The sequence below is a fragment of the Falco peregrinus genome, chromosome 12, assembly GCF_023634155.1.
Source record: "Falco peregrinus isolate bFalPer1 chromosome 12, bFalPer1.pri, whole genome shotgun sequence".
NCBI classification, from domain to species: Eukaryota; Metazoa; Chordata; class Aves; order Falconiformes; family Falconidae; genus Falco; species Falco peregrinus.
Window position 1 is genome coordinate 18,142,633 of NC_073732.1, and position 22,149 is coordinate 18,164,781.

Consider the following 22,149-nt stretch of genomic DNA (forward strand, 5'->3'; position numbering starts at 1 on the left):
TAATTGCCCATTATAGATCCCTCATTTCAAATTACCTTTCTGAAGTCTAGTAACCAAATCTGTTTCTCAGCCTCTAGCAAGAAACAGGTGTGTTGGGGATCTTTTCTTGGTGCATGGTTTGTTTTGCTGATGTTCCGTGTTGGTGCAGTGAATTTCACTGCACCAAGAGAATGATTATTCAAGTAAGAAAGGTGAGGAAGTGGTAATAGGTATTGAACTTTTGATTTAATCTTTTATGTGTTTTAACTACTGAATTATATATTGATCCTGTACATTTTTGGTAGTAATATTTCTTTAAACTGCAATACACCTGTATATAAGCTTTTCTGAAAATGGGAAACTGTGAAGGTTTACATATGCATGTCTTTTGCTCTGCTTTTTAAAATAGAAAGGAGGTAGCTTTGTCTGAATTTGTAAATCCTACTTCTTAGTCCAAACCCAGACTTGATATCCTTGAATTTTATTTCAGAATGATGTTCCTGGGATGCTAGCCTACAGCTTGAAGCTCTGTATGTCTTTGATGCAGAATAAACAGTTCCGCAATAAAGTCTTGAGAGTTCTAGTTAAAATCTACATGAATCTGGAGAAACCGGACTTCATCAATGTGTGCCAGGTAAACTTCTTGGAGTGATGTTTGAAGATCAATCAAAAGTAACTCTTCTTTAGATGCATTTGAGTTGAGAGCTACCTGATCTCTCTCTTTGAATTTTTTTTTTTTTAAAAAAGTTAAATGAAATATCTTTTCCTGGTTGTGTTCTTCAAATATATGTCAAAGTGAGATCAATTTGAAAGAGATGCAAATATTCCACGTTTGGTCAATTTATAGAGAAAGAAATGTTCAAAGACAGCATGGAGATGTAGGCAACTGACAGAATGTTTCAAGTCTATGTATCAGAGTATCAGGTGGTAGATGCACAGCTTGGAATTTTATTTATTCCTCCAAAGAGCTTTTACAGTGCTTTGTTTTTTGGTAAGCCATTGTCTGAAACTGTTTAGACAACCAGTAATGAAGTTACTGAGAGGTTCTCAGGCCTCTGCCAGTCTTGGCATGCCCTGTACATGTGAGTCAGGAGTGTTAGGCCTGTTCCATTTTAGTTGAGACATCGATACAAAATAACTGATCCTTCTTTAATGTGCTTTTGAAACTTCTGTGTTTAGTAGGACAGCATTGTCAGTTTCCAAAGGTAAAGCTGCAGCAATAGGAAGGCCTGAATGGTGTGTCTTGAACTTGTAGTACTTGTTTTTTAACTGATCTTTGAAAACTCTTCAAAGATTTCTATTATCTTCCATGAGACAGAGATAACTTTTCTTTCTTGAAGGGGTGTTCTGTGGAAGCAGCAGGTGAGGGAATGGGGAAAATGGGGTGTGGTCTCAGGTAGTGTTGCTTTCTCATTCTGAAGTATGTCATTTCTTCTCCTGATTCGTTTTTTTTTTCTCTGTTCATCCTTCTGCTCAGTGCCTGATATTCCTGGATGACCCACAGGCTGTGAGTGACATCTTGGAAAAACTGGTGAAGGAAGATAACCTTCTCATGGCCTACCAAATTTGCTTTGATCTGTATGAAAGTGCTAGCCAGCAGTTCTTGTCTTCTGTGATCCAGAATCTCCGCACGGTTGGCACTCCCATTGCCTCTGTGCCTGGTTCCACCAACACCGGCACCGTCCCTGGATCGGAGAAAGACAGGTGAGGCTATTGGCTTGAGAAGAGGTGCAGTTTGGTTACAGTCCTGCTCTAGTGGAGCCTCCTGTTCTGTTCATGTGTGCCCCGACAAACAATTGAGTTACTCTCATTTAAGTCAGGATAGTAGGCTATACATGCTATTTACTCAGGGCATTACCAGAATCCACTGTTGTTTGAAAGAATGGGTTTTCCTTTGCAGTTGAGGTAAGTATGGTGCAGTTATTGTGGCTCAGCTAATGAGCAGTGATTCATTAAGCCATAGTGTGAATTGCTCAGGAACACTCTGATGTTGTGTTGTCTTTGCAGCAGCTTGTGAAGTTAAAGAAGGGGAAAGTTCAAGCAAAAAGCTCATTGCAGCTATGTGCAAGTTTGGTTTCACATCATAGCTTATCTTCTGCTAGCTGCTTGTGGGTGGAGAGTTCAGATGATCCTGTAGCGCTGTAGACCCTTTTGTACTTACAGTTAAAAGTTGCTAGTTCAAATCTAGTTGGAGTTGTTACAGTCCGGACACTTAAAACTTGTTCAGGCGTCAACATCACTGGATCTTAGCTGCAGGAAGCTGCTGTTAGGACAAAGTTGGCACTAACCATTCCATCTTCTTTATTTGTTCTTTTGATGGCTTGCAGGTAATCGACATAGGTAGTTTTGTTTTAAACCTCTGTTTTTAGAGGATTGACCAATCCATGCTAAGGCTGCTGCCCGGGTCGAGGGCAGCATGGAAGATGTTTGTGCTCAATGCGCTCTTTAATCATCAGAGCTCTTGTGTTTGTACTCAGCCTGATCACTGCACTGTCTCTGATGGCATGTGATGGAAACATGGCCTAGATCAAGGCTGATTAAATATCAGGGCTAATGCAGCTCTGAGGAACTGATTCTAAATCAGTGATCTGTGCATAGCAAGTGTTTTCCTCTCTTCCAGTCAAATAAAAGGAAAGGCACAGGATAATTTATAAGTCAGTCTGTGAAGTGTTGGGACAGGGTGCTAACAGCAGCTTAATATGTTTCATTTCCATTTCGATGCTCTAGCAACTGTCCTAATAGTAATGAGCTCAAAGCTTCTTGGGTGAGGATGTAATTATCTCCCTGCTGCCTTGTTTGTTGACCTTGTTTCCTCACCTGTCTCTGCCTGTTCATTCCCTACAAGCTTCTGTGTTTTTGTTGTCTCTATAGATGGAATTAGAGGGTGAGGTTTTCTGGGCCTTCTTCAAGTTCCCTGAAAATTGGACTGGGGAGGAGTTTGCTTCTCAGCAGTGACCTCCAGATAGTCAGCCCCTGCCTTAACAAAGTCCTGTTTCCAGTCATCCTCTCCAAATCCCAGGCTGTTCTTTCAGGACAGTGTTCAGCCATAATTACAGTGCTTGACTAGTTACAAGTGATGAACTGGGTTGCATTTTTCATTTTATTTTATTTTATTTCAGTGATGCTATGGAAGCAGAAGAGAAACCAGGAAGCACTTGTGCAGGGAAGTCTGCAGAAAATGTGAGTGCCATTTCCAAAAATATTCCTTGCTTAGTATTTCTCATGCGTTCTCTTTGAATCTCTGGGGTTGCCAGACTGGTTTGGCTAATGAAGAATAGAATTCTACTTCTGTCTTGCTTGGAGACAAGGTGACTGATGATCTCTGAAGACCAGACATCTGACAGTCTGAAAGTCCAGCAGTTCAGATGCTGAAGGTTGCGGGGAGAGTCAAAAGCGCGTAGATCTCTGCAGGAATTAACTGAGCTCTGAAAAAGGGAACAGAAGGATTTGGCTTATGTGTTTGCTTTCTGTTGATACTGAAATTATTAACTCCTTCCCGAATGAAGGGCCTGAAATTTGACTGCTGCTGAGAACCTCAGCTGATGAATTAGCTTGACATGTTTTTTTTTTTTTTTTTTCTCCTTCTGAAATCTGGCTGTAGTTCTGACCAGATAGAACTGATGCCAGTCTGCAGGAATGGCAGGAGGGGATGCTGACATAGTGTAATTTCTTTTCCGTGAAGGAGAAAGGTGTTGCCTCTGGCTAGCATGGTGGCTGTGTTGCTGGACCAGGTGGTTAGAATCTTTTTGTTTACTTTCTTTTCCCAAGTATTGGAGAAAGTGAGTACACTTCTAACATGCACATACGGTTGCATTTCAGAATGTAGAGTAGCTAATGCAATTCCGACGCTTCCAATGCTGAAGAAAGGAAATGCTACTAGAGAGGAAACTTAAACCCAAGACAAGTTCTTTTTTCTTGTTCCCCATGGTGTATGTTTGCAAACTAGCCTTGGGAATCTTTGAGAGAGAGCAAACAGAAGTGTTTTCTTGGAATTATATTTGACAAGGAAAACAAAAGGGGTCAAATTTCTTGCTCTGTCAAGGAACCTGTAAACAGTGCTTTTGTGCAAGAAGGGTGTCTTGAATCAGTTTCTGCTGCGTTGGCATTGCTGTCTGTGCCAAGGGATGAGTACATAAAAGCAATCTATATGGCCAGAAATAGTCTTTAGCTTAATCTTCCACAATTCAGAATGCTGCTTACAAAGAGATAATTAAGATTAGTTTAAGGGCTAAACTACTCATGCTTGGCTTGTCTCTGACCAGCTAACAATGTCAGCACAAAGAGCTGCAGTGTACTTTTCATTGAGTTGGAGCTTAATCTGGGGAAACTCTTCCATCATGAGGAAGAAGGAGGCTTTTTCAAAGAGCTCTGGAAGATGAATGTATGAGACGTTCCTGATTCTGCTAGCCTAGATAAAGTCTGTAGCTCACAAGAATGATGGTGCAGCTCAGCAGGGTCATGCAGTGTGTTGTGGCTTTGTGGTCCTCTCCATTAAAACTTTCCTGGAAGTGCAGGTTCATGTTTGTGAAAGTGTTTGCCTCTTGCAGGAGACTCATTGTATTTGTAAGGCCAAACAGCAGCTTGCAGAATATCAGATGTCACTCAGATCCTTTTGTTTTCAATGAAAGAATAAATTTCTTTTCAAAGTCTCTTCTCCCATTTGCACTGTAGTGCACAAAGGGACTTGATTATCTGGGAGGTTTGGGCTTGCGCAGCAAGGGCAGAAACAATGTCCTTTTAGTCCTAAAACCAGATAGATTTTGGAATTTGGTGATGGGAACATACCAGGGTGTCGTCTTCTTGTGAACTGTATTTTAACTAGAGCTATAGTTGGGTTCTCATGTTTTTTCTTCTTTTTGCTTGTATATGAAGAACCCAGAACCTAAGGACCAGATCTCAAAAATGATTAAAATTTTAAGTGGGGAAATGGCCATTGAGTTACATCTGCAATTTTTAATACGAAACAACAATACAGACCTCATGATCCTCAAAAACACAAAGGTAAGAGGCTTTGTTAGATATGGTTGCCTTGGATTCATCCTGTATTGCTTTGACCACATTGTTGTTACTTCACAACATCATGTTTTAGCATGGCCTCCCTGAGTTCTGAGGATACAAATCTGTTTTTCAGTTGTGATAAGTTAACATTTAAAACTCGAATGTGTGAGGCCTGACTTAAGAGCTGATTGCATCTGAACAGGACTGTATAATTAGATTGTTCTAACTTACAGGTAGTATGACTTAATGACAAGCTGCTATTAATGTGTTGATTTATTTTTTTTCTGATTGGTTATAGAAACTAATCCTTTTCTCCCCCCCCCCCCCCCCCCCCCCCTCCTTTCGATGGGCCTGTTTTCCATCTGGTCAGCAAGATGGATGAACTCACCCTCCAGCTCCATGACCAATCCATTGCAAATGCTGCTGGTTGGAGAGGGAGGGAGTGAGCCAGGACTGTAGGTTACAGTATGTTGGTGTCTGGGTTGAAGTGTGATGTGATGTTATGTGAGACTAGACCTTCAGTTTGGCTAAAGAAATTCAGATAGGTGCTCAGAGACTAGTATTTCCACACTGAAGACAAAACCAGTCAGATAATGTAACGTAGGCAGCGATAGTGATTTGAGTAACTGGTTTTGTTTTGAACGGTGTTACTCGAGGGTGGGCAAATGAAAACTTACAGATAAATTAGACTCTCTAAAGCTAAATGATTATTAGAAACCATAGAAGTTTTTTGTGTGAAATGAGATGCATGTCATCAGCAAAAATGGTAGGGGATGCTTGTCGGTGGGTTCATTTGTTTCAAGAGGCACTTTGGATGTATTGGAAAATCTCCATCTGCTGGTTAAGTGCTTGGGAGTGATCCTGCATAGTGTTCCATGGATGGCTTGAAAATGTCAGCAGCTCATGCTCTGCAGTGCTTAGCTCTGGGAACCAGAGGGTGGGGTTCTCCAGATCAGCTGCAACTGAAGTAATCGCATCTCTGACAGAAACTCATAGAAAGGATTGGTTTGCACTGGAAAGATGGGTTGAGGGTATGTTAGAATGTATTAACAGTCTATTAACTTTGATTAAATGGAAATTACTGGTTAAATTGAGCATAATTACAATCATTTTTCTGGTGTACTGGCAAGCATGTTAAGCAACCTCGGGCATATCTCTTGCTGACTGGTGATACTGATTGTTTTTGTTCTTTCAGGACGCGGTGCGGAATTCCGTATGTCATACAGCAACGGTTATAGCAAACTCCTTTATGCATTGTGGTACAACCAGTGATCAGTTCCTTAGGTAAATCTATGGCAAGGAAACTCCAGTGTCATTTAGAGGTGTTTGAACAACATTGTTGTCCTACTAACTTGATACTTCCAAAAGGGTGGCTGCAGGACTCTCATAGGCTTAGAGAAGTAAAAACAAAGAGTCTGAAAACTAATGTGGCGGCAGAAGGAAGAAGCTGGAATTGCTTCCTGTTCTCTGTCCTCACAAACTGGCTTTATGTGATTGCTAACCATATAAACAGTTTGGAGAGTGGAGATCTGGAATTTCCATTCTGTCTGTTTTCTAGTTGGAGAATTTCTGAGATGATGTTGTCTTTTTTGGTAGAGGTTGACAGTGCTGAATGACTCTTGGAAGGAAAATGTCAGGGCTGACCTTACCAGGGACTTGAGGAAAGTTCCGGAAGCTCTGCTGGAGTCTCTCCCAGAGAGTTGATGGGCTGCATATTGAGCAGTTGTTCTTAATCTTTTACTGAGTATCTAGAAGCTTGACTATGACCAGCCAAGAATCAGGGCTGATGAAGGAGAGAGAGGTATAACATGGAAATGTGGCTAGCCTTCTTGCTTTTTGGAGCTGCTTTCTGGTTTGAAAGCAGTCTTTAGTACTGTGAAACCCAGCTTGCAGGATGAGGAATGGGCTGTATGAAAAACTTTGTATAACCTTTCTCTTTTTGTCTTCCAGAGACAATTTGGAGTGGTTGGCCAGAGCTACTAACTGGGCCAAGTTTACTGCCACTGCCAGCTTGGGTGTTATACACAAGGTAACATTGCATTGATCTTCCTCTGTTCAGTATAAATGCTTGACTTGTGAACGCTGAAAACATTGAACTGGGGATTCTGAATGATGCCTGCACTCCAGTTTGCCTAGGCTATTGCAAGGCACAGCTGTAATATAGTTTGTGTCTTTGCACTAAAGAAAAGCTGTGCTTTGACAAGTCCATCTCGTCTGGTATCGATGTATTTTATGGCATGTTTTGCTGCCTATCAAAAAGGTGGTAGGGTAATATGGCTCAAGGAGAGAGTTGTCTTCCTAGCTTTTCTCTTCCTTTGTGAGTTGAACAGAGTCAATAGTTTCTAGCTTTTAAAATTACAGGTATATTATTTCTTAAGTGGTTTCGGGACAGTACTAAAGTCCTTACTGTAGCAAGTTTCAGCAGGTTTGAATGGTGACCTAAGCAGTGGTCATTTTCTTAAAATTCATTCACAGGGAGGGTGTATTTAAGGATGTTTTGAAATAGCAAGAAGTCTTTGTATTTGTCTTGTGTGCCTCAACCCTCATTAAAGTGCTGTAGTGAACGAATCTGTAGCTTCAGGCCAGATTTGTCCTGGTTTAGATCAGTGACCAAGTGATTGATGAATACTTGTGTACTGTGGTTAAACTCCAGTGCAGAAGGATACTTTGCTGATTGTACAGTACTGAAAGGCTGATTTTTGTGGAGGAAGTAATGGCTATAACACGTTTTCTCATGACGTGTTTAAATATTATCGTGAAGTCTTTGCATACACTGTTTTTTTTTCACCTTCTCATTGTCTTCCCTTCCTGCTGGACACTGGACATACAGGGTCATGAGAAAGAAGCGTTACAGCTAATGGCAACATACCTACCCAAGGACACCTCCCCAGGGTCAGCCTACCAGGAAGGTGGTGGTCTCTATGCCTTGGGCCTCATTCATGCTAACCACGGTGGGGACATCATTGACTATTTGCTGAACCAGCTGAAGAATGCCAGTAATGATGTATGTACTGGGTTCAGTTCCGAACCTTTGTGTTCTTGGGAATACCTGGGAGGGGTGCTAGCTGGTTTAGAAGTGGGGGTTAGAGGTAACTAACCCTGTGGCAGTAATGTGATACTTACACCTCCTGTGGGCCTTAAGTTTGGTTTTAATGACCTATTGCTCAAGGCTTAGGTATGAGTTTTAGAAAATTCTTACATGTTTTGACAGTGAATCTAGCTTCATTGTTTTTACTATTTGTACATCTACTTTGTTTTGCTGGCAGGCCTGCAGTATTCAGGCACTGCTATTGCTGATGACTTAGCTGTCAAAGGAATAAACCACAAAGTGCTTCTGCTGACCTGTAGGTTTAATGCATCTTTTTTTTAAAAAAAAGACTTTTCATAAAGGTCTACAAACAGTAAGTGGTAAAGTAAAATACTTCTTTTTGTAAGTTAGGAATAGGTTAGTATTTTCCCAGCATGTTCCCTTCTTCTCTTTGGAGAATTTCAGACTCTGTCTTTAAAAATTCTGTGAATGGATCCCACTCATTTTATTCCAAATATACAGCCTTTCCTGTAACTGTTCGCAGAACAAAAGAGGATGTAGGATGTTTAAGTGGGTACTGATTTACCTTTCTATTTGAAAGCTAGGCAACAATTTTTATACATGGTACAGATTTATGGTTTTACATAAACCATAAGGAAAAAGACCTTAAAGGTACTAGAACATCTCTTGTGCTATGTGTAAAGCTTCTGATACTCATTGTTTATGGGCTTTTGAACTGCTATTTGTCCTCTATTTTCTGCCTCTTTCATCAGAGTCACTGCCTGAGGTGGTGAAAGTGGTATTTCTGACAGGTCAAGAGATCATTTTGGGTGGTGTGGGGCTAAAAGTTTGCAGCTTTATATTGATGGAAAGTTGTCTACTTCAGCTGAAGTCATATTGTTCCTGGTTTTATGATGACTGAACTTGTATATGCTTCTCTAGATTGTCCGGCATGGTGGTAGCCTGGGTTTGGGTCTGGCTGCCATGGGGACAGCACGTCAAGATGTGTACGATTTGCTCAAAACAAATCTATACCAAGATGATGCGGTAACAGGTAAATGTTCTGCTTCAAAAGTAAATAACCATCTGAGGCCTTATCTGGTTTTTTTTGGTGGATTTTTTTCAGTTTTTTTGTAGGCAGCATAGATTGCTTCTAGGTTGCCTTAGCTGTGTTTTATTTACTTACCTTTTCCTGATCAGCATGGTTCTTCAGTTATGTTGCAGTAATGTTCAGAGGTCATGTCAGGACTGGTCTGTGGCACGATGCCAAATACTGGCAAGATATGCTAGGTCTTTAAACAGTACATTATTTTGCTTTATTTTTTCCTTTTTTGTATGCTTTTTATGTAGCATGGCTGATCTCCAGAGCCAAATACCCTTTTTGGCTGAGAGACAGGCTCGGAGAAGCTTGTGAGGGTTACTGCTGCACTTGCAGGGGTTCACAGGAAAATTATCTTTGCAGCTCTTGGCCCACAGAAAGGAAAACTGAACTTGGTAGGGAAGAGTACTAAGTTGTGGCTGGTAGGTTATCATTACAGGCACGTTTGGCCATGAATAATGAATGGGATTCCTGAGCATGGTGGTGTCCAGAAGTGATCTGTTGGCCTACATCTTGTGTATTCTCTAAATAAAATAGTTACTGCTTTTGGGGACAGAGTTTCCTTGACTTTTTGCTTTTCTGTGCTGTGCAGGTGAAGCAGCTGGCCTGGCACTGGGGCTGGTTATGTTGGGGTCTAAAAATGCTCAGGCTATTGAGGACATGGTTGGCTATGCACAGGAAACCCAGCATGAAAAGATTTTGCGAGGCCTTGCGGTTGGAATTGCTCTGGTCATGTACGGAAGGATGGAGGAGGCAGATGCTCTCATTGAGAGTCTCTGCAGAGACAAGGTAAGTTTAGCTGTGACTTAATCCCTGGCCCTTTTGTTACATGGGTGACCTTCCTGTCCTTTTGTGAAATCTCCAGCTATGTTGGGTTGGTTGTTTCAAACCGGGGAAGTTTTTACATAGGTCTGAAGTGGGGGAGTTTCACAGGTTGTTTCACTGATCAAAAATACAAGAACAACAGTGCTTTATTAATTCTTTAGCCTTGTACTCGCTCTCCGTGGTCCTGTGAGCTGCAACAAGGAGCAAAACAGGGTGTAATGGTTAAAAACAGGTGAGGCATGCTGTAGGTGGGTCATTCTCAAGGATCTAGTAGTGATCAATAGCAGACAGTGAATAAGAAGCAGAATGACACATCTGCCAGATGCTCTTTGATAGCCTTGTGGTATAGCAACTTTCTGTCCCCCTGAAACTGGTAATGGCAACCCTGCTTTGGTGATTGTCCTGTTACTGATCCCTAATAAACAACTAAGCACTGAGGCTACCTGTTTTCAGATTCCGGGCCCAAGAGTACAACAGATTTAAAGTCAAAATTACTGAGTCCCTGTTTGGATGGATGTTAAATATTGATGCTTTATCTTCCAGGATCCAATTCTTCGTCGTTCTGGCATGTATACTGTTGCTATGGCATACTGTGGCTCAGGGAACAACAAGGCTATCAGACGCCTACTGCATGTGGCTGTAAGTACTGTGGGCTTAGAGGCACACAGCAAGAAGTTTGTGGTGAGAGAGTAGGCAGGATTTGTGTCTACAGTGTTAATGTTCTGGCCCAAATCAGAGATTGTGAAGTGGTAAAAGCTTTCCTTAATACTATGAATAGAAATAGCAGGGTCTTCTGACATTAGAATAAGCAGACTTTCAGCATTAGAATATTCAACCTGGTATCGCAAAAAAGGAACCTGTTAAAAATAAAATGTGATCCTAAAGTTGTTGGTAATGGGTTTGTGGTGAATAATCTCTGTAGTGATGGGCTAGCTGTAAAGGATGAGGTCTGTCTACTGTGATAAGATTGCAGTCACAATGTATGAACAAGGGTGAGGCTGTTCCAGCTAAGGCTGAACGAGTGTTAATTTTTTTTTAATCCTGTCTCTTTTTTTTTTTTTTTTTAACTTGTGTGCCTGGCACCTGTCCTGAAATGTTGTGGAGTGCTCAAATGTTTTTAGCTGTGTTCTGACTGTCCTGTTTTCCCTTTTGTAGGTGAGTGATGTAAATGATGACGTGAGGCGGGCAGCTGTTGAGTCACTTGGTTTCATTCTGTTCAGGTACAATATCTTCCTTGGTCACTTACACAGCCTTCAGTTTTCAGGAAATGTGTATGCTATCACAAAATGATTCAATTACTAACTGAGTGGAGGTTGAAAAGTCAAAAAATTCAGGGAGAATAAAACGTGGTTCAAAATTGGAAGCCTTCCTTAGTGTTCAGCAGATGCTTAATGAGCCTTTCTGTAAGTTTCCGGACTTACAGCTTAATTGTCTGAATAGAGTTAAATGAAGTTGACAAATAGAATGAAAAGTTAATATTTGCCAAGATTGAGAGTTAAAAGTGAAGTATACAGCTCTTGTGCTAGGCCTCTTAAAGGCAATAGTGCTCAGACAAATATGCCTGCTTAGCTGCTATCTGAAACATTCCTGGAGTCTGTGAATTTGGTAAAAATAACCTGAAGAAGGGTGTCAAAATAGTCTTTGTTTTTTAAGTATCCGCTGTTAAATGTTAAACCCTGGTGGGTTACTGAGTTTACGTTGTGGTAATGTGAGCCCATCACAAAATAGTCATGAAATTTGTTTTGGTTGTCTGAAGTGAAATCTGTCACTGAACTGGTATTTCATAGTGTTCTGTAGAGCTCTATAGTTTTTTTTTAGGTACGAGGTGTTTGGATGGTTTTGGTTTTGTGGTTGGTTTTTTTGGTGGAATTAGAAGACTCCCTAAGGACTACACCTTCATCTGTTAATACAGAAATCTGTGTAATTTGAGCACTGAGCCAAGCTGCACCTTCTTGAGTGTGTCTGGGAGGAGGTAGCACGTACTTGGGTCCAGGACTGTAATTTAAAAATCTTTGTTCACATCATCTTTGGGTTGGTAGGCAGTCTGTAAATTCATTCTGAAAAACAGGATGAGGTGCTTAAAGATGGTATTAAAAAAACCCCTGGGTTACTGATATGACCAGTCAATTTTTCATTAACCGTTGTTCCTCACATACAAATAGTTCTGCTCCACTCAGTTTTATTTGAAGCATATTCTGGCTGCAATTAAATGTACTTTACAAACAGAACAAATTCTCTCTGTGGGCAACAGGCGTCTCCCAAGAGCTTCTGCTCCATTGCTTCCAACGAGCAGAGATCAGTCCCTGCTGCAGAGCAATCTGCGACTCTCCTTGAAGCCAAAGGGTCTGTTTACATAGATGGGGAAGCCAGTTACAGAAGGCAAATTCCATGCAGGCCTTCCATAGTTTCAGGCATCTTTTTTCCAAACAGGTTGTGACAAAGCACTTTTGATCTCTTGATTTCAGTGTAATTTTCCTTTTCAACAAATGCAACATGTAATTGGACGTTGATAGCTCCTACAAAAATGAGAAGCTTTCAAGGCTCTGAACTGAACCATTTATCATGTGCTGGCATCTTGTTGGAGCAAGATGCTTCTAGGCCTGCCTGTTCTCTCCATATCTAGAAATGAGGAAAGGGGTGACATCATCCTTGACTCTTTGACCTGCTCTGCAGTGGGTCAGATGTTATCCTGCCTCTTCCCTTCCCCTTCTGGAGGGGTACAGTCCAAAACTTGCTTGCACAATAGGAAGAAATATTTTCTTGTAAATTCCAGTGTCCACCTTACTTGGTTGCAAAGGACTAAAACTTTTCACCTGATCATCAGGCTGCTGTAGTTGCTAACACTTTTCACTTGATAACTTTGACAAAATACATTATCAGTTGTTTTGCTTTTAAGACACGGTTCTGGAGGGAGCCCTTAGTTTGTCTGGTCCAGACCCCTGCATTCACATGCAGTGATAGAAGGGATTTTCTGCTTAGGGGACCTCACAGTTTACCACCTGTACCCCTCTTTCTAACTATAAACCAAAAGCCATTTTTCAATTCCTGGGAAGAAATACTGTCTGGTTGAGGGATCTAGAAACTGGTTTTACATTTACCTTTCCTGTTTGCTGGAACTGCTAGTTAGCACTAATTGTGTGCTCTGGCTTATCTCAACACTGCAGGCATGCAGAGACATAAAGAGCAAGTGGGCTGTGGGTTTGTCAGATTTCATTATGAAAATGACATCTCTTTCTTAGGACTGTTGTTGAAGTCTAACTGGATTTAGCTGTCTTAAGGGCTACTAATACTGGCAAGAGTCAGTGGTCTGCCAGGTGCTCAGTATACAGAGCTTTTCAATGAAGTGTTTTGTGATGGGAGGTAAGCAGGTCTGTAACACAGTGGACTAAGCCCCAGAAATTAATTTCATCTGAAGTGAAGGATATGACCGAAGCCCCTGTGAGAAGAGGTGTCATTGAATTCTTTCTATGTGCCTCCAGAAAGAGGACTGTGAAATCAGGATTGAAATAAGAGAATAAATTTGTTCGATGCAGTCTACACTTTTCTTGGGGAATTCATGCCATTAATTTAGGGTTGAACATGCCTGAGGTACAAGTTCATCTGCTGGGTTGTACACTGCAGCAGCAGGAGTATGCACAGACTTGTGCTTCTGTCTGTTCCTCCTATAGGAATAATAAAATCCATACAAAGGTGGAGGTTATGCAGTCAGATGGTGGTAATTTCCTTAAAAGCACCATTGGTGAACTTGACAGAGCTCCTGACAGACTGAAGCCCACAAATTTGCTTTGTGTCATAAATACCTAGTTTTCTCCTGTAACAAAAGGAGAAAATCTGTGAATCGAAGTTCTTTCCCTTGGATTTGAACTAAAAGTGTCATGAACGTCACAAAGCCAGCTATTTTTAGGCAATACATTTGCATAGCAGAACATTCTGTAAGGCTTTTCTGTCCTCCTTTACCTCTGCGCGTCTTCCTTGCTAGCACATACATGCCACCCCATGTACATGCAAGAGCACAGCTTGGCTTTTAGGACTAGAGTTAATGAAAGCAGTAACAGACTAAAATGTGATAAACCATAATGTAATAAAACATGACATTTAATTTTTAAAGCAACAAGATTTTGCTTTACCTTTTAATATTTAACTATTTTTAAGCACAGAATTTTTTCTTAGGGTATTTCTACTTATTAATTACTAGAAAAGTCTACAAAAGAATGTGTGTGGCTATTTCAGTGTTCAAAATCCATGATTCAAGGTTTCAATAGGATGTTCTAGTCTAGGTTACTAGATTTTGCCTCCTAAGAATTGCAAGTTTAAATTTTCTAGTGTGTTTTGAAAGATCTCAAATTACCCAGTTATACCATTCAGTACTTTCCTTAGCATAAAATTCCTTGAGAGAATTTTTGTATTCCTTAACATATCAAGTGAAAACAGTCTGTAGTTACGGCTCTCTTTAAATTAGTATCAGTTGGGGTTTTTTGTGTAACTGCAATGCCTTTTATTTTCTCAAATAACATAAAAAAAATTAAAATGCACTTTTGGTTGTGTTCAGGAGTTCTCTTCCAGCATTCTTTTCCAAAGTAGTCTTTTTTGCCTGGATCAAAGGTGAAAAGTTGGTGAAATTCTTGCTTCTGCAACAGGATCATTAGCTGTATTTGCTCAGCAAGTCCTGTGGTACTTTGAGGGTAAGCAGTATAAGTATAATAAGGAACACTTGATGGACTCTTGTGCATTGCTCAAAACATCAGCTGTGGTTTGAGAATTTTGAAGGGATTAGGGGAGCAGGGGTTAACGCTGCTATAGCAGTTACACACTGGGACGCATGCTTGCCTGGCTGTGTGACATCTGCAGGCCAGTCACTCTAGGGAGCAAAGCAGTAGCCATCCATACTGCTTGAGCTGCAGAATACAGTGTGGGGTCCTGTTCATACAGCACAATATTTCCTCTTTCTGTTCTTGGACTCCTGAAAGCTTTCCAGGGGGGCGTGTATGTAGAATTTAAGCCTGTTGACCAGCAGTGTTGCTGGTGTTAATTCTGGTTTTGCTGATTGCTTGGAAGCAGTCCACAAGTTTGCAGGCTGGGGATCAAAAGCACAGCTTGCTGGCTGTAGGACTTGGTATGGTGCTTTTGCCTTTCGGCTGAGTGCCTTACAAAAATTAGGCACTAGTTACATATTTTGTAACTGATCGTTTTCATGCCACTATATTAAATTATCAGAAAATGCTCTGGTGCAAGAGAATTGTTTCAAAACTCTCTCTGCCTTTCTTCCTTTGTGCAACTGGCAAGACAGTCAAAATAGCACAGCATAAAAACCTGAGACTTTTTACATCTCTGTTTTTCAAAATGACCATCCCTTACAGGAGACACTTAAGTAAAATGTTCTTGGAAAATGGTACAGAGGCATGAATAAAGCTTGAGATGTTTGGAGATGGCAGTGTGGCTGCAGGGCTGTGCAAGAAGCTGTGTTGTGAAATACCAAGAAGAGAAGAGATGTATTGACTTGGCTACTGTAATGTGTCTCTGTTCTCCCAGGCCTGTTGCTTTTGCCAGTGATTGTAGACAGTAGACATACCTTACTGTTGATGTTTATATATTAGTTCTTCCTTCTACTAAAGTGGTTTATAAAATATTGATCATGGCTGTTGGAAAATGGCATTTAAGGGGCTTTCTGGTCAGCCTTTTTCTTTTTTTAAGACTATTATGATGAAATGGAAAACAGAATCAATGTAAAGTGGTTTACTTTTTTAAAAATGGAAAGAATTGTTTTCAGCTTAATTTTTACCAGTTTAGATCATGACTTGATCTTTGTATTACGAAGTGAGATGTGGTTGGTTTCTGTAGTCAGTTTTATTTTTATATTGTTATATGTTAGAGCAATGCTGCAGCATATCTAAACGCTTATAGTTTCTTTACAAAATGAGGATGTAGATGTTTTATAGGTATAACAAATCAGGTTAGGGAGAAGGCTTCAATGTGGGATGCAGCAGTGCTTGAAAGCATGAACTAAAAAGGTTTAATGCTCTTACAGCAGTTAAGTCCAGGAGAATGAAAGACATGGGGAAGCAGGACTGAAGCTGTGGGATGCTGCTTCTGTCTTGGTGCAATATTGTTAGGAAAAGGCTAAGGGCAGGAGAAGGAACAATGCAGCCTCTAGAGAATCCCGAAAGGAAGATGTAGTCTCAGCTGGTAAGTGTAGGCTACCCAAACACGGAGAACTCTGCATGTCTTATGTTTAGTTCTTCATTTTAGGATGATGCAAGTGAAATAGTAATGTTTCCTGCTTTTGTATTCTTTGTGTTTACATAGCCTTTGATATTTTAAGGCTTGTTCGTTTTTTTTTTAAAGCAAACACATCAGATACTTGGATTTTGTTCCAGGAAGACTTGGACAGTTTGTTTTCTTTGACTCCTACAACCTACCTTTATCCAGTAGGCAGATGGCAGATCTTCTGGGTAACTGGGTATGAGGCTAACAGTCACTTTAATGTGATCTGTACCAGTGACTTTTTCAGTGTATTAATTGTGAAGAAGAGGAGTTCAGTGAAACATAGCTGCTTGTTAATTCTTGCATAGGAAAAATTAAAAGGGTTTTGTTTATCCTCCAACCCATTGTATCTCTTTTATTCAGTCTTACTGGGGGAGGAGAATGAGGGTTCCTTTCAGTGAAAGGTTCATAGTAACACAAATATTACTATAATCAGAAGCCATAGACTTTCACTGAAGTATTTTTGGATTTGAAAATGTGTTTATCTGCAGGTCTGCTACAGGAAACAGAGCTGTATGTCTTTGCTGACCAAGCTGTAGTGCACTGGAGAAGTCCCTTGACATCTCTGCAAAACTAATGTAACTTATAATGAAATTGTAGCTGTACAACCAGGTTGCATAAATGCATTCATTGTTTCAAACAATACGCTGTGACATCTTGCACTAATTCTTTCCCTGCTATTGTTTTATCTTAGTTCTATACTATGCATGAGCTTTTACTTACTTTGGAAAATAGGGCTCAGAGCCTTATATCACTTGAGAGCTTTTGGAAATCTCAGCCAGTGTTTGAACTTCCTACTGTAAACTGGAATGTCTACACAGATAAGTAAATTAATATTGGGTTTAAATCTGAAATAGTATTTTCAGCCTAGCTTGTACCCTGCTGAAAACTCAGTCAGGAAGTCACCTGCTCCTTTGGGCCTAAAAATACTGCCTATAGTGCCTATAAGCTTATATATAAAGATTTTTCAGATTACTAAATCACAGTGTGCCTGAGAAGAGGGAGAGAAACCAGTCTAGTATGTTCCTTCTTCCACCTCTAATTCCAGAAAAATATTTTCAGTTTCTCAGATTATACACAGTAAGGTTTTTTAACTGAGAAACTAAACATTTTAAGCAGTGTGATTTATAACTAATAAATTGCTTATCTGACCAGATCCTGGAATTTGCTTTAAAACTGCTGTTCAACAACTGAAGGTTCAAAATAAGTAATAAAAAATGCTGAGATTCTTCAAGCCATTAAATGAAGTTAATGATTTTTTTTTTTCCATGGCAAAAAAATCCATGTTGGATTTTATTAGTGAGTATTGATGTGCATCTTGCAGAATAAAGGACTCAATTGTTTTGCAGGGTTTTAATGAGCTTGAAAATGAGTTGCTATCACCTGTCTAGAGCATCTGTAAAGAGAATCCTTCAGAGAGCAAGAAGCTTCTAATTTTTAAAAGCGTGATGTTATTTTCCAGAGATTGGAAAAGACCTCGATGCTTGGATGCAAGGAATCTTAGATGTGGCTAGACAAATAAGGTTTGATGTAAATTATTAAAAATAAGAGTAAAAATGGACATTTCAGCAAGCCATCTTACCTATTTTTGTAACTAGCTTCCCATTTAAAAATTAAGAAGCTTCCTTTCCTGTTCGGGAGGGCAAAAGCCTTTCTTTGCAACTGGAGAAAACAGTGTGTCTCATGGGAATGGCTACTGACAGTAAATGCCATGGTGTCAAATGCCAAAGCAAAAATACGGAAGTTACTTCTCTCCTGACTGTTGTTTTTGCCACGTTGATGGTTACCTAGAGAGCCAGAGGGGAAGTGAAACAAAAGAATGCTTCTTAGCAATTGTACATAGGCCCCTTTATCAATATGATGAAAGAAATCTAATGCTTCAGGGTAATATTAAGTCAATCCTGAGAACTGGCCAGAACTTTGGGACTCCTGGCTCCAGCTTACAAGGCAAGGAGCCAGAAGAGCTCTGGCAAGTGTTGTGTCCTGCCTCGTTGGGCTCCAGTGTCCCAGGTTGTTCAGTATGGCCTTACCAGGTTTACTGTGTTTGCATTACTTTACCTTTTAATGTTGTTATGATGTTACGTATGACATCCTAGAAAAAGATTTAGAGGACTAATGCTTTTGCTTTCTTATACCAGTTCGCAGTGCTGTGGATTTTGCAACAATAAGAAAATCACACTTTCTGTGAAGCACCATAAAAAAAAAAGTCAGTTTGCCTCTTGTATGCTAGTGAACAGCTTCACAGCATCATTCTGTCTTCTCATTGCCTTGACTTCTGTTCAACGCTGGGTTTTTTAACTCTATTTTGATAGATGTGAAAATTGGTGCTAGTATAGCCAGGTGTGATGTGGGTAGGAAGAGTTTTACACTTGGAGAATACAAGATGGGTTACGAATAAATTTTTCTGGCTGCCTAGAAGTTTCCTGATAGAATCTGAACTAAAGGCTTGCAACTTACAGAACCTCAGATAGCCTGGGACTGGCTTCACAAAATGTGCTTTATATCACCACAGCTGAGATTAGCCTAACTTCTTGCTTCTCAGTTTCTTAGGGTGGTTTAAAGGTTGGAATTTTTGTTTGGTTTTGCTGGGTTCTTCTGTTTTGTGTAGGTTTTTTAAGATATTCCCTTTATTTGCATTTCAAAGCACTTATTCTGTTAGGCTTCAAATACTGTTTTCCTTTCTGCAAAGACTGCTGAGGTGGATATATTTATAGTCCTTATGTCCATGTCTGTTCTGTAATTTTTAATTAGATAGGCAGCCAGAACATTGACTAAATCTCCTAATGTATTTTAAATAATGAAACAACAAAAACCCCATACCTATCCAATGTTCTTCTAAAATGTATTTCTTCCCATAGTGCTTGTATGTTGCAGATGAGCTTCCTTTTGGCTGTCTTGCTTCTCTAGTAGTTTAAAAAGAAATTAAATATGCCAGATAAAATACTAATTTACATTGTTACCTAGTTCAGCTTTCCTCACTATCACAGAAACTTTATGTGGTATATTGAGTCCATAGAGCTGGCCAAGTGGTTGGTTTGGCATGGGCTGTATTCTGTGAGAACTGAGAGTATTTCACTCCAGAGAAAGGAATTACTTTTTTTTTGCTTAAATGGGATGTGCATGACCCCTTTCTCCTGTAAAAAGTTGTGTCCTGCTAGCAAGTGACCACAAACCTTTTATTAGTCTGCTGTCTTTATGAAGGAAGCTGAAGCTATAAAAATACTCACTTCACAGACAGTATGTAAACATACGTTTTATGAATTTGTGTTACTTTAAGATGATGCTCGTGGATGTAGTCCTGAGCCTCCTGTCTCACTTGGTCAGTACCACATGAGCAGCATTGTCATTAGTTACCATACAACAAACTTGTGTTTTCTTACAGGAGCTTGCAGTGATTCTCATATTTTTTCAGTCATGTCTTGCTAATGAAGGTAATGTCTTTGTTCAGATCTGTTCTTGTAGATACAGTTGCTAAAACAAGATCTCTGCTGTCTGTTAGGTTGTCTTTTTTATTTCCTAGTTCTGCATCTTCTCTTCATCTTTCTTCTCCCTCTGTCCTTAGGTTTTCCAAGAGTGTTACCTGAATTCTTAGCTTGTTTGCTTTGTCAGTGGACAAGCAATATCTTTTTGCTCTTAGCATGTTAAATAGAATGGGCATGTTTTCTTGATGACTTGTTTCTGTCTGTGGAGAAATTTCCTTCCTCTGTAGGAAGACTGGATTTTTGACTAGTCGCTAGTCCTTTTGATTTAGGCGTATTGTTGCTGACTAAACTCAGTAACTGGAACATGTTGAGTTTCTGTTTGTGGTTACTAAAATTGAGAAATCTATATGCTGGCTTGACAAAATACATCTTTGCTGGGTGAGGCTTTTTCCAAGGATTGTTTCCTGTTGGAGTCTAACCACTGATTACAAAGTGGAACACTTAGGGCAGATTACTCCTTGCATCATTGCTCACTGCACACTGACAGTTGTATAAGAACAGGGTCAGACAGAAGAAAACTAAGCTACCTCTTGCTCTTTCCAGGTGCTGTGAGCTAGCTGTGGTGGTCCCTGCTGGAAAGGGAAAATTTAAGTTGTTCATGAAAGTAGATGGTTGCTGCCCACTGTACGAATGGTTTTTGTTTAATCATCATGGTTTTATTTAAATGGCAAGAGAGTTTTCAAAGATGACTACTTCTTGCTCTTTGGCTGCTGGGAAGTAATACTTCAAGAATGGTGCTGCACCCATTTGCCTCTTGGTGTTATTTCTCATGAAGGTTGGTTCCTGCATTGCAAATTAATCTTCTAATTTTTTTGCTATTAACACTCTGTGCGTGGATGTAATTGCACTTTTACCTGGTTCCAAAGTGCCTGCTTGAAGTTAAATGAGACACTAGTCTGTGACATTTTCAGCTACGTACCTGTAAATTTTGGGGGGTTGTTTTCTTCTTCCTCCCTCCTTGATCTTCAAAGTAATCTAGGTCTTTGTAAAGGCTTTTGATTCTCAAAGATTTTTAGGTGTAGGCATCTTTCACAGCTATAGCAATCCATCAGTCCTGGCCTCCAACTACAAAATCCTATTAAACAAATTTGATTAATGAAAGAGGGGTAAGAGCTGTCAGAGCTTATTCTAACGTAAGTGCCTAGTGACTATCACCAAAAAGGGGAGGAAGGAGACAACTTACCATAAGTACCACGAAGTATTTTTAATACTTTCTTCTGGAACTTTTTGGCAGTTGTTACATTAGGCTCTGTTTTGAACTTGCATGTGTTTTAAATTAAATATATATAAATAAATGTTGGAAGGACATGTTATCTTTAGTACTTTCTGTTCTGTGGATGAAAAAACCTAAGACTTTCCCTGTATGTAATATTGGCATGTAACTGAAGAGTTCTGAAAACATTAAAAATGAAAACAAAGCCTGAGCTGAAAGTTTTACTGTAAATGGAAACTATTGAAAAAAATGGTGAGCTAGCTGCTTACAGTAAGAACTCCAGGACTTTGGGGAAATCTGATTTCCCTTCCCAAAGAGAGATTGTCTGGAACTGTCAGAAGCTCCTGATTTCCCAGATGATAGTCTGGCAGCTTTTTTGGATTGTGAGGAGTGATTCTTTCTATGAATTTTGTGCTCTGATGGCAGGCTTGAACATGTTTGAGAGAATGTGAATTGGGACCTGTAATCTTGTGCCATTAGGTCAATGAAATTCTTTTGACCTAAGCTAAACTGTGGGTCTAGATAGTAGTGTTGTCCCTGCTGTCTCTGAAACATTTGCTCTTACTTTCAAATGAAATAGCTATTCTGTCAGATTTTTCTACTTAGTGTGAGCTATCTTGGATGAGGGAAGACTTTCACTGAAGTTCCAATGGTCATAAAGGAAGTCTGTTTGTATAAATTAAAGGGATGTTCCAGGCACTGCCTGTCCTGTTTTTACTCGTGATCATTGATGTGATTTTGTCCTGTTTTGGTTAAATGCTCTCATTTATTTTTCTTAGTGTCAAAAGAACAAAGGGCAGTTTTCTGTGACAGATCTGACATTGTGACAGATATATGTGAGAGTAATGGAGATAAAATTCAGGTGGGTGAGAGATTCTGCCCACCCCTTACAGTAAAACCACAAAGGGATAACTTCAGCACGTGGAATTTTTTCTTACCCGAAGAACCAGTTTTGCCCCTTGTGGAAAGGACACCTACACCTTTTGGACTCTGAACCGAGTGATTCTGCTTGTGATATACATACCCTCAGAGAACAAGAAAAGCTCATTCTTGGATAAGTAGGAGGCAATGCAGTGAGCCTGTGTGCTGTTTTGTTTACAGGAGTAAGGGTGAATTTAAATTAAAACCAGCAAGCTTCTATCCCCCTGCTAATCTCATCATTAGAGCATCAACCTACAGAGTGTTCTGTCTTCTTGCTGGAGCAAATGCTAAAGTAGTGTTTGTACGGAGATGCTGTTTATATAAAAATGTACTTTGTGGAGAC

The 22,149-nt window shown here is 39.9% G+C and overlaps 1 protein-coding gene across 1 annotated transcript in view; it reads left to right on the forward strand.

Annotated features, from left to right (window-relative positions):
• Positions 1-22,149, forward strand: part of PSMD1 (proteasome 26S subunit, non-ATPase 1) — a 75,641-nt gene that overhangs the window by 6,064 nt on the left and 47,428 nt on the right. Inside the window, exons 6-16 of the mRNA XM_055816867.1 lie at positions 470-613; positions 1,457-1,683; positions 3,099-3,159; positions 4,852-4,980; positions 6,173-6,261; positions 6,928-7,006; positions 7,808-7,981; positions 8,948-9,059; positions 9,697-9,893; positions 10,473-10,568; positions 11,085-11,149. Coding sequence (XP_055672842.1) covers positions 470-613; positions 1,457-1,683; positions 3,099-3,159; positions 4,852-4,980; positions 6,173-6,261; positions 6,928-7,006; positions 7,808-7,981; positions 8,948-9,059; positions 9,697-9,893; positions 10,473-10,568; positions 11,085-11,149 — 1,373 coding nt within the window. The remainder of the gene's footprint in view (positions 1-469; positions 614-1,456; positions 1,684-3,098; positions 3,160-4,851; positions 4,981-6,172; positions 6,262-6,927; positions 7,007-7,807; positions 7,982-8,947; positions 9,060-9,696; positions 9,894-10,472; positions 10,569-11,084; positions 11,150-22,149) is intronic.